The sequence below is a fragment of the Anopheles bellator genome, chromosome 2 (genome assembly GCF_943735745.2).
Source record: "Anopheles bellator chromosome 2, idAnoBellAS_SP24_06.2, whole genome shotgun sequence".
NCBI lineage: Eukaryota > Metazoa > Arthropoda > Insecta > Diptera > Culicidae > Anopheles > Anopheles bellator.
Window position 1 is genome coordinate 3,400,004 of NC_071286.1, and position 11,804 is coordinate 3,411,807.

An 11,804-nucleotide genomic window follows, 5' to 3' on the forward strand; every position below is an offset into this window, starting at 1 on the left:
GATTGTTTTATGACTTGAAACATGTTGGCCCATGAAATGATGACGAAAAATGTGGTATTTAAGGTTAAGTAAAAAGGCGAATATCTTTTAGCGTCATCTTTCAGTAATATATTTCTATTCAATTTCTTAGCCCGAAACGCACTACCTCTTTTGGTGGGTATCGTTTGACAGCTTGACATCCGCGTTTCGACATTGCGTTTCGCTACTTCCTTCTTTCAATCAGTTGCCGACGACTGAGGACGGTCTTTTCGAGTCCATACTTCACAATGGTAGGTTGGAATCGGTGCAATTTCGGGCAACATACGTTGTTTAGAACGGATGAATCGCTTCTATCGCACGACCGATTGAATTGCCAACGGCTGTTCTGCGTACTTTATGTGAATTGCCGGTGTTCTGATGCAACTAGGCCAGCGGCAACGATGGCTGGAAACTCGTGATGTGATGCCACCGCTTGGTGTCTCGGTTTGTGTATAAACACCTGCAAATCTGGATTTTCTGCTGTCGTGCGCGATGGAACTCCGATGGCAATTCGGTCGGCTGCGTGGAGAAGATCGCCGGCGATGGCGACACCTCTGTTAAACCTTTTGTTTTCGTTTACTTTCGTCTGCGTATTCTAGCCTCCGAAGAAGGATACCAAGGGGTCGGCAAAGCAGCCGCAAAAGACCCAGAAGAAGAAGGAGGGAGGATCCGGCGGCAAGGCCAAGAAGAAGAAGTGGTCGAAGGGAAAGGTCCGCGACAAGCTCAACAACCAAGTCCTGTTCGATAAGGCCACGTACGACAAACTGTACAAGGAGGTTCCCGCCTACAAGCTGATCACTCCGTCGGTCGTCTCGGAAAGGCTGAAGATCCGTGGTTCGCTGGCCAAGCGAGGGCTGCGTGAACTGTGCCAGAAGGGCCTCATCAAGCAGGTTGTGCACCACCACGCCCAGGTCATCTACACCCGCACCACCAAGGGCGACGACCCGGTGGCGTAAAGCGGTCGGTCCGGGGATTCCGTTGTTTGTTGTAATAGTGAACTTCGCTGTAACCGAGTGCACTCAGGTGGTGTGCAATCCGCAAATGTGTCGCCTGTCGCCAAGTGAACCATCGGCACAACAAGGCTTCGGAATGAGGAAAAAATATACTTATGATTAAGTAATTTTCCGCTCGGAAATGTTTCCTTTTTATTGTGTTTATCGAGCCCTTCACATACTACCCATTAATCATCGTCCTTTCTTCGCCTGGTTGGCTCACGACCACCGCCCGGACGGCGATTGCCCTTCTTTTGCTTCAGATGCTTCTCCTTAAAGTGGCGAACGCGTCGCGATTCCTTGAGCTGTTTCTGTTTCTGGATCCGATTCTTCTGCCGGAACACCTGGCTTTTCTTCATCGACTTCAGTGCGTACCGTTTCAGTTTGTGGTTTAGTTCCTTCTTCGACCGTATGCCTTCGAGGTTGAGCACAGGTCCTTTCTTTTGTTTGGGTTTCTCCTGTTCCGTGGCCTTTTGCGAGCAGCTGGGCTCACCTTCTTCGTCTCCCCGCTCGGCGAACGGTTTCGATTTTCTCCGAACTTTGTGCTCACCCTCGAGCTCCATGCCCGGCACCACTCCCAATCGGTTGCCCTCATCGTCGTCACTCTGCTCGTTCTGCTGCTCCTCATCGCCGTCGGCATCATCCTTCGGGGCACGGTTCTCGCCGATCCAATGGTTCTCTTTCGCCAGCACACTGGTGGACAGTTCCACCACCTTTACCGTCACGTTCTCCGTGTCGTACTCGTCCTCTTCCTCCTCCTTCTCCTCCTGATCGGCCAGCTCCGGGATGGGTTTTTGTGATTGGTACAGCTTGCGCAGGTTTTCCTTCGCTTCCGCCCGGATGCGTCGCGTTTCCTCCTTCAGCTTGCGCTGCATCTCTCCCTGTGCAATTTTGCGACGGTGCAACTTTCGTTTATGGAATCCTCCCAGGAACTCGCTAGAAATGGGAGGAACAAATCGTAGCTTCCATCAACATTGCCGGCGGTCAATACTTACGCCCGTTTCTGGGGGTCGAACACTAGCTCGACTTTTGGCCGTTGAAAAGGCTGCTTGTTGCCTCCCTCGGATTTGCGCTTCATTTTCGGTGGGATTCCGGTTTCCGAACACCAATTATTCCAAAGACTCCAGAGCACTTCACAAAACGTCGACCGCGACCCTGAATGTAAACAACTAACGCATGGCCGCTTCCTCGATCAATCTCGCATCAAATCGATGAAACGTGCGAACCTCGAAACTACAGTGACTGAGAACGTTTCTCCAACTCAAATGTTTTTGCTAGAAACTGCTCTAAATTAGCGCGGCATCTCTTATTTATCGTAATTTAAAACGATATCACTTAACGCACAAAATTGGCACCCGTTTGAAGCAGTTTCTGTGGGATTTTTTATCATAATTTCGGGTGTGTTTTGTGAGCTCAGCTGATTGGACGTCGATCGAACTGTCATTAGGCAAAACGTCACCGTTTGTTGCTGTTGCGTATTTAATCATTCGCATTGTAAAAGCCCAGAACCCCTTGTTTCGTAGTGCTGTGCTGGTTGTTTCGCGAAAAAAAAACCGAAGAAATGTGTGATTCCGATAGTGAGGAGTTCGCCAGTGCGGACGAAGACTTTGAAGAGATTGAACCGGACGAGTTGAAGGCGGCGGTCAGCGAAACTACCGCCTCTGGGGAGCTAAGGTCGACGAAGGCTCGGACGCCTAAAACGAGTGTAACGTCTGACGTGGATGAAAGAAAGCTCGACACAAAAAATGATCAACATACCTCTGAAAAAGTGGTGCATTCGGTGCACGATGAAATCCCACCTGAACCTCTTCCGAGCGCGGTAAAAATCGATGTACTCTTTACACCGTTGGAAGCAGAAATTAGTCACAAAGACCCACCAGCTCTTCCCGAACCGGAAACAGTTCCGGAACCTACGATAGAAAAATCAAACGAAGAGCAAAAAGCCTCCGCGAGCAGTAGCGCTAAAGAGGCACCTCACTACACGACCGATTCGTCCGTCGAGACCGCCACATCGAAGCCACGAAAGCTTATTCTTAAACCGGCACGACCCCAACGATTGGACGAGCAGACCCCCGAAAAAGAACAACCTCCCAGCGTGCCGAAGGTTGTGGAGCAACCGAAGCCAACCGAGAAACCACAAGCCACGGCGAATGACGAAGGATGGGATGATTTCGATGATGATTGGGGAGATTTCAGTGTAGACACGGGAGGTAGTTCGGCTGGGGGGCCGAAAGGCAAGAAGGAACCTAAAACGGAAGCGAAGGCCAGTTTCCGGGACGTGGACATCGATGAAGTGGAGAGCAAGTTGCAGGACTTTATGATCCACAGAGATGATCCTCCGATAGCGTCGGTGCTCGACCGAGTGGCCACGAGTAGCGGTGGGGCGGCCGGTGGCCAAACTAGTGACGGTCAATCGTGGACCGGTTGGAAGCCATCGTGGGGTGGTGCGGCTGTTTCATTCCTGTCGTCGGCCTCGAAATCCGTCGCCTCGATAACGACCAACATAACGCAGGTGATCGAATCGGGCATCGGTGTGCCGAACCCGGAGGAACTGGCTCGGAGGCAGGCAGAAACGGAGGCCAAACTGCGTGCCGATGGATACGTCCCCGAAAGCGAACAGGAGACGAGCGGCACGACGGCACGAAAGCCATCGGAGGATCGGTTCGGGTTCGATCAGCTCGTGTCGGGTGTGACGCAGATTAGCAGCAAAGTAATCACGGGCGGGCTGGATACGCTTGAAGGCATCGGCAAGAAAACGATGACCATCCTGCAGGAGAACGATCCGGGACTGTTGAACAAGCGCAAGCTGCTCGGTCTCCAACCGACCGATGGTGTCGTCCTTAGCCAGGTGCTGCGCGAAGCGAAGGCCAAGACGGAGGAGCGCGAACGGAGTTTGAAGCAGATCCAAAAGCATCAGTACCGGAAGAAGCTTCACTTCGAGGCGCTCTTCGACGACTACCACGGACTGGTGCATCTCGAGGCGCTCGAGATGCTATCGAAGCAGGCGACGCTGAAGCTCGAATCGTTGATGGAGCCGCTGATGGGGAAAGCACTGGACGAGTTGCAGGAAACGATGGGCGAGGTGCAGGAACTGTGCGAGCTCCCGGAAATGGACGTGGAGACGGCCGATGCCGATGGGACGCACACGGCCGCCGAGCTGGAGGGAAAACTGCGCGAAACGATCGTCGATCTCGATCCGAGCGTGAAAATCGATTTCGGTGAGATCGTTAAAAGTTGGGCCGAGTACACGGCGTGGCTGGAACAGGGGCCGGAGGGGGCCTCATCATGCCAGGATATCTTCGAAAAGGCCATGCATGCACTCGCCCAAACGACGGCTCTCTGTGTGCTTCGGATGCACAAGTTGGCCGAAAGCTTGCTCATCAGCGAGCACCACAGTACGGCCACCGAGGCGGATGTGCTGGTCCAGCTGACGACGGTGTTCTGCTGGCATCTGAGCGGCGTGGCAACGCGGTTCGGGACGGAACTGACCCGCCTCAACCAGGAGGACTCTGGCTCTGGCGACACGGACAGTACGCTTGTTACCAACATCTTTCTGGAGGTCTGTTCGTCATTCGGCAGGGTTTCCGATCGTCGTGTTTAATGTAACATTTCAATGCCTCTTGCAGGGTTCCAACAGCACCTCGTACATTCAGAATGCGTTCCAGCTTTTCATCCCGATACTGCAGCTTGGCGCCGCCTAAATTGGCCGTTCCGAGAGTGTAATTACGTTGCGTGTTTTTATTGCAAAATATACATAAACATAAACACTCAGCTAAAGTGGAATCCGTCCGCATTGAATGCCTGCAACACGGCCATAAAGTCGTCGATGTCCATCGACCTGGCCCGTTTGTTCCCCGCATCGATCCCCTCCAGTATCTGTTCTACCTTTGCCTTTACGTCGAGATCGGCCGGCACATCGACGTTCTTCAGCGAGCAGTGCAACCGGTAGTTGTCCCCGAGGGCGGTCAGGACCGTGGTTTGCTTGAACGCGGCGGCGAGTGTTTTGTTTTTGCGCAAGAAGGCGATCCGCGTCAGCCCATCCCATTCGGTGTAGTTGATCGGTGGCGGCGGGTTCCGCGGTTCGATCCGCACCACACTCGATTCCACCTTCGGCGGGGGTTTGAAGTTGTTCTTGCTCACCTTCATCAGCATGTCGACGCGGGCCAGCAGCTGCGTGTTGATGCTTAGCCGGCAGTACAGCTTGTCGCCCGGTTTGGCCACCAGCCGTTGGGCAAACTCGCGCTGAAACATGAGCACCGCACAGCGGAAGAATGGCCGGTGGAGCAACAGTTTGAACACGAACGGCGAGCTGATCTGGTACGGCATGTTGGCGACGCAAATGTCGAAGAACGGCAGGTCCGTCTTCAGCACGTCCCCGATCAGTATCTGTAGCTTCGGCTGCAGGTGCGTACCCTGGACACGCTTTTGCAGTTCCGCCACAAGCCGCGGATCGATTTCGCAGGCCACCACCTTTTTCACTTTTTCGAGAATCTTTACCGTCATGTTGCCGGTACCGGGACCGATCTCGAGCACCACATCGGTTGGACGGAGGGCCGCCTTTTCAAGCATGGACGTGATGACGAGCGGATTCTTGAGAATGTGCTGGCCAAAGTCCTTGTTGAACACGATGCCTGCGGAGCGGAGCGGACGGTGAGCCTTGCTGCCGGTAGGTATTTCGTCGCCCGCGCTACTTACCCTGCTTGGCGACCTCATTGTGTACGCGTGATTTTTTCTCGGTGCGCACTTTCGGCATTTTGACCCAGCCAATGTTGATTCCCAAAATGTGCGATCGACGGGCTGTCAAATTACGAACATCACAACAACCCCGAAGAAAACTCTAAACACTATTGTGAACCGCCAGAGTCGTCATTTTCATATCGATTTCAAGTTCAAGGTATTATTACCTAAACAGCAACTGGAAAACTGGAAAAACAATCAAACATGTGATTTTGATCTAAGACAAAAGAGTAAATATAATATCCCTACACAAGCTTAAACATTTAAACATTTAAATTTAACGCTAAAATTCCTTTTTCTCTTGTCGCAGCGTTGTCTTTGTTATATCCCGTTTCGCATGTTCCATCAAAGACAATGTTTTGTGAGTTATAATTATCTTTTATTGTACTGGTTCAAACAAATGCTATTAGTTCTTTTTGTGAATTTTCGAATGATTTGATAGTGCGGCTGATGAATGGAACGCTTTGTTACATATTTCACACACAAACGGCTTTTCACCGGTATGAATGCGAATGTGAATCATCAACGCTGACGAATGCGTAAACTTAGACGGGCAATGCGGACAAAGAAGATATTGGTCCTTGTTGTGGATTTTCTCATGTTGCGCCAGATTGCTTGGTGATCTGAACGTTTTGTCACATATTTTACACACAAACGGCTTTTCACCGGTATGAATGCGGATGTGATCCTTCAACGCTGATGAAACCGCAAACTTTGAACTGCAATGCGGACACTGTTTGTATTCGTCCTTCTTGTGAATTTTCGAATGAAGTGATAGTGCATTTAATGAACAGTACGCTTTCTTACAGATGTTACACACAAACGGTTTTTCACCGGTATGAATGCGGATGTGATTTTTTAATGTGAATAGCCGTGTAAATTTTAAATGACAATGTGGGCACTGTTGGTATTCTTCCTTCTTGTGAATTTTCGAATGTTGTAGCAGATTGCTTCGTGATTTGAACGTTTTGGAACAGATGTTACACACAAACGGCTTTTCATCGGTATGAACGCGAATGTGAATCTTCAGCTGGCTTGGGCGAATATAAGTTGCGGAACAATGAGGGCAGTGGTACTTTTCGTTATTGCACTGGCCTTTTTTGTGAGCGTTCTTTTTTATGTCGTTGTTAACTCGTTGATGACTCCGAAGTTTATACGAGCGCAACCGCTGTTGCGTTTTTTCTTGATCGTTTTTACGTTTTTGACCAACTTTGACGTTTTTTCCGGCATCGGAGTTGGTTGTTGCAGAGGGATCTTCTCGAGCCTGACAGATCAATTCTAAAGGATTTGTATGGTTGTTCTGCTGTTCATCCACATCTTCATTCTCTAATTTGAACGCGATTGGATTTTCCTCTGCCTCGAATAAGTCATCAGCCTGGTTGCCACAACATTCATATGTACCACTTACTTGATGAGCTGCACAGCTCAAGTGCAAATCGTTCGCTGAATCCGGTGTGGTGACTTCAGTTTTGATTAACAAATTTGTGCCAACCGTTTGTTCAGCAGAGTGGCCAAGATGGTCTTTACTGCTGTCTGCCTCGTTCTTCGCTGTGTTTAGCTTTTTGGCCAATGCCATGTTTTTGTTGCATCGCCAGCGAAACGTATACATCTTATCCAAACGCGATTCGCACTTCGTGCACAGAAACGATTGAACTCCAGGTAGTACATTGGCCTGTAACAAAATAAGTCTCATAGAACAGTCTTTCTTGTGGAACAGGCAGAGATGTCTGTTTTAACAATTGTCCTACCTGAAATCCCGTACAGTCGAAGAGTTTTTGAAGCTTACATTGTCCGGATTCGTCGTTCGCTAGGGGCTCCAAAGCGTTACTCGTCGACAAGCACCATCGGCATATTTTGGTGGTTCTGGAAAACAATGTGCTGTTATACCTGTTACTATGTATCAAACACCAACTTACTCAACGCCATTCTCTTTCTTGATAAATGCCGAAGCATCCATTTCGACTGCAATCGTCTATTTCTGTGCAGAGATTTGGTAAATTCCGCGTCCGCGTTGGGTTTGTTCACTTCTGCGGTACCTTTTGACAGCGCGGTCTAATTTCGTCAACACAGGAACTCACGGGCAGTTTGACAGCTATCCGTCAAACTGAAGTCACTCAATCTTGTAGGCAATTCAAAATAAAATCTACCACAAGGAGCAAACATCGGTTAAACTCGGTAAAATTGTAGGATTTTATATGAAGCCAACACAGAGTAAGGGGAAAATCAATCACGATGAACGTTGAAATACCTCAATTTTGATCAACGCCCCACCCGGAACAGAAATTAAGGAATACGACACCATTCAGTCTCTATACGACTGCCCTCAGATGTCTCATTCGGTCTCAGGAATTCCGCACAAACGATTGGACACGATTTTCGCACCGGTGCAATGGACAGCTATTATTCGGACGGTTTTCTGGGCCTTCGTGATACCTGAAACACTCTTTCTTGGATTTCTCATTTCATATATTTTATTTAGCTCAACGTATAATACTTCGAAAGAAATGGTTATTCAAACTTAAACTTACACTTACACGGTACACGTGACACCTTGGACTATCTTCTATGCGGCCGTCCGTTTCTGCCGCGGACCTTGTCGGGGGGAGTGGTGTGTTTTGTGGTGCTGTATCATTTCACAGGGCTTTAGGTTCTTTTATTCGAACGATCGGTTATCGTGCGCTTCACGATCCCCCGTTTTCATCAATCCCACACCCCCCTTCGAATGTGTTCCCGATTCTCGGGAGCTCTGGATTCTGGTTTCGTCTATTCTAGTTGCTTAATAACTTAACGCAGACACGCACTAACACATCATGACTTTTGCGAGACCGCGTTGTGCGAAAACACGGGGCAGCGCTCGCGTATCCCGTATCGCGTCCCTTGACTGAGCAACACCCACAGTCGGCTTCGGTCTGTGTCTTCCCGGTCCGTTTTCTAACTGAGCCTACACTAGGATTAAATTAATTTACGTCTCTCCATTAGTTTCTTCATCCCGTCCGTTAGTATCACATTTGTTTTCCATTTTCACCATGTTTATGTTTATGCCTTTTATAATTCCTAGTTTTCCTAGTGTGAGCACACAGGTCAGGTCTGCTGCCACTGGTGATGCCGTTCCGATTCATTGTTTAAAGTCTGACCCCAAATTGTTTCCAGCATCCATTTGGTACCGTCTCATCGGCGCCCTCGTTTGACTACTTCTCGGTTCCTCTCGTTTTGATTTCTTGCAGCAGCAAATGTGCAACGCCCACACCTCTCCCTTAGCCATTCTTCACTTCTAATGGCCACCACGAGGAGAGGCGCAATAAAAACACGGTTCCATAAAACAGAAGAACTTTTCTTCTCTCTTTCTCTCTCTCTCTGTCGCTTTCTGTCACGAAACCTTTCACGCTCGTACCGGGAACCGGGTTGTGCCGGGTGTGGATGGGCCACTAAAATTTTGCACCGCGTGCGTGCGCGGCGCATTAGCTCGCAAAAGGGACTCAGAAACCGTTAGCAAAAAAAAAACGGTGTACAACCGCACACTTTGATCGAATTCGAGAGCGATTTTCTTTCGGTTCCCTACCCCGGCCACACGGGGCATTTGGTTTGGTTGAACGTTCTGTGATTTGCCGCGGCCTGCTTGAAAAAAACAAACCCTTAACCTCCCATTTTTTTTGTTTAGAACGTTTCCTTATTATAACACGCTCTGAATATTTACAACACGGACCGTCGTTTCACAACGAAAATGGCAAGATCTCAGTGTGTGTTTAAGGACTCTCGCAACCGCCCACAGCCTACTACGATCGTTTCGTTAGCGTACGATTTGTGTATCCCCTTCGGTTGCTGGGATCCGCTTAACGGTAGTGTGTAAAAGTAAGGGTGTGATGTTTTGCTTTGTAAGTAGTGCTTGTTGCGTGATCGGCGGCCACCAGCCGTAGTGCCGTAGTGCCCGCTCGCTACGCACCCAGCGCCATCGGTTAAGTATCGCGGTGTGGTTCACTCCAATTTAAAATACCGTCTTTTGGCGGTACGTCGGGAGCGCTATAAATTACATGTTTTGATTCCAGTTCCAGTTTCCTTGCAAGGTACACCTAGCGATGTGCACGAGTATGCTGCACCAGTGTCTGCTATTGTCCATTGGGTTTCTTTGTCGTTTGTCCTTCCATCGGCCTGTTTTCAAGGGTTTTCGAAATCTACAATTTTACCTAAGATAGGATGTAATCCAGTGTAGTTTTGTGTAAGCTACACACAGTGTGGCCCCTCGTCCCGGTTTGCAACTAGTCGATTTAAAAGTGAGAGTGTTTGTGTGTCCGTGTTCCGGAGGGGGGCTGTGGCTTGTCATACTGAATGGCCTCTCGTATTATCACGTACAACGCGAGATGATGCTTCAAAGTTGCTTCTCTCTTAAGGAGGGGCGCGGATAAGTGTATAAATACTTAAAAAGGTACACTACACGGATGCGCCAATACGTACATATCTTACAGAGAGTGTACGGCGGTGTGAGTGCGGTCCCGCGTCCATCCGGATCCGCGATCCGGAAGCGCCCACAATGACGCCCGCCTATCACCGCCTGATCCATACGGTGGTTTCGCCTACGCCCACCGATGGCCAACGTAGACTATACGTAACGAAGTAAAAGTATTTACACCGACCCTACCGGGTAAAGCTACAAGGTGCGCTACCATCCTAAAAACTACTTACACTAAAAGCTTGCATGGGTCTGACTCGTGGTTCTGCGCGGACATAGAACACTCAAACATTGCTTTCTAACGACGCGTGGCACACAATGCGAGCAAATATACACAGATATTATATACACAACGTCCAACACGATTGCTCTGTAACGGGGTATGGCCTAAAAAAAACACAAACTGGATCTACACGCTGGAACATCGTTTCCCGGGTGAGGGTTTGACTCGTCGCGAAAGAAACACCACCATGGCAGTTTGCAGGCAGGCGGCAATCCCTTCCTGCAGCTCTCTCTCTCTCCCTATCCGGTTATCTGGACCACCACCTCCTCACCACGAGGCTATGGTGTCTCACTGGTCTATGCTGTGGTTTGTACTACTGTCGGGCCATGTTTGTCCTCTCCGTCGGCGTTAGTTGAGATACTTGCGGCACTTCTTCGAGCCACACGAGCACGGAATTTTCACATCCTCGAACGGGAACTTGTAGTCGTAGGTCAGTTCCTCGCCCTGAACGATCCGGCGCAGGGCAAAGATGATGATGTGCTTGTGGCCCAGTATGTCGACGACCTTCGAGTAGCAGTTGGGCTGCGGAAAGGCGAGCGATCAGTAAAAGCTGCTTAGGAAACACGGAGCGCCGGACACTTACCTCACACGAATGGTTGATGAAGCGAGCTGCGTTCCCGCGCATCGTCGCGTCGACGACGAAGTTTTCATCAATCTTGAACATGTAACACCCGATGCCACGGCCGTCGTAGTACCGTTCCCGTTTGTCGGTCAGCGTGGACCGTATCAGCTCGCCGGCATACTCGATGACCATTTCGCCTACAAGGAGGGGAACATTGAAATCAATGGCCGCCTTTTGGTGCCCTTTTGCTGGTGCACTTACCGGCTTCGATGTCGCGATTGCAGAACAAGCCACGGCCGTGGATGTGCGATCGGTACACGCCGACCGATTCCTTGGACGACTCCTTCAGCGTCCGGTAGCGCATGGCCATCGGGAGGTTGCTGCCGCTGCCGCGTCTGCCGGAGAAATGGGAATTGGATTAATCGATTCTTGGGGGAATGTGATACCACCGCTTACCTGGGAATGATCGTATCGTCGATCGTCTGCGCCACGATCGGCATCGGTTGCTTGCGGTGGCGCGACGCCAACCAGCTGAACATGTCGTACTCGGACCGGCCACCGTACGGCTCACAGCGGGCCGTTCCGTACGCGTTCTCCTTCAGATCGTCAAAGTAGTCCGCGTACGGTGAGCAGGACACCAACCCCCCACCAGCACCAGCACCACCACCGGAGGAACCCAATCCGTTGGGCAGCGCACTGCCATTGGCCAACCCGCCGCCGGTCACGCCGCCCGCCGGCTGCCTCTTGTGGTAGAGCGGCTGGTACTGG

The 11,804-nt window shown here is 50.3% G+C and overlaps 5 protein-coding genes across 5 annotated transcripts; 2 read left to right on the forward strand and 3 right to left on the reverse strand.

Annotated features, from left to right (window-relative positions):
- The first annotated feature begins 138 nt into the window (after nt 1-138).
- Nucleotides 139-1,138, forward strand: LOC131212362 (small ribosomal subunit protein eS25). Its single transcript, XM_058206202.1, has 2 exons — nt 139-269; nt 618-1,138. The coding sequence occupies exons 1-2, from the start codon at nt 267-269 to the stop codon at nt 972-974; spliced, it is 360 nt and encodes a 119-aa protein (XP_058062185.1). The 5' UTR covers nt 139-266; the 3' UTR covers nt 975-1,138.
- A 10-nt stretch (nt 1,139-1,148) lies between these two features.
- LOC131212361 (nucleolar protein 12) lies at nt 1,149-2,281 on the reverse strand. Its single transcript, XM_058206201.1, has 2 exons — nt 2,006-2,281; nt 1,149-1,946 (listed from the first exon to the last, which is right to left on the reverse strand). The coding sequence occupies exons 1-2, from the start codon at nt 2,086-2,088 to the stop codon at nt 1,199-1,201; spliced, it is 831 nt and encodes a 276-aa protein (XP_058062184.1). The 5' UTR covers nt 2,089-2,281; the 3' UTR covers nt 1,149-1,198.
- Nucleotides 2,282-2,548: 267 nt separating this feature from the next.
- LOC131206935 (protein FAM114A2) lies at nt 2,549-4,744 on the forward strand. The gene is made up of 2 exons (XM_058199539.1): nt 2,549-4,569; nt 4,637-4,744. The coding sequence occupies exons 1-2, from the start codon at nt 2,572-2,574 to the stop codon at nt 4,709-4,711; spliced, it is 2,073 nt and encodes a 690-aa protein (XP_058055522.1). The 5' UTR covers nt 2,549-2,571; the 3' UTR covers nt 4,712-4,744.
- On the reverse strand, nt 4,735-5,781 carry LOC131206936 (probable dimethyladenosine transferase). The gene is made up of 2 exons (XM_058199540.1): nt 5,706-5,781; nt 4,735-5,641 (listed from the first exon to the last, which is right to left on the reverse strand). Exons 1-2 carry the CDS (start codon nt 5,761-5,763, stop codon nt 4,779-4,781), a joined length of 921 nt encoding a protein of 306 aa, XP_058055523.1. The 5' UTR covers nt 5,764-5,781; the 3' UTR covers nt 4,735-4,778.
- Nucleotides 5,782-6,153: 372 nt separating this feature from the next.
- On the reverse strand, nt 6,154-7,375 carry LOC131211927 (zinc finger protein 501). The gene has a single exon (XM_058205614.1). The coding sequence runs from the start codon at nt 7,354-7,356 to the stop codon at nt 6,154-6,156; it is 1,203 nt and encodes a 400-aa protein (XP_058061597.1). The 5' UTR covers nt 7,357-7,375.
- Between the last annotated feature and the right edge of the window lie 4,429 nt (nt 7,376-11,804).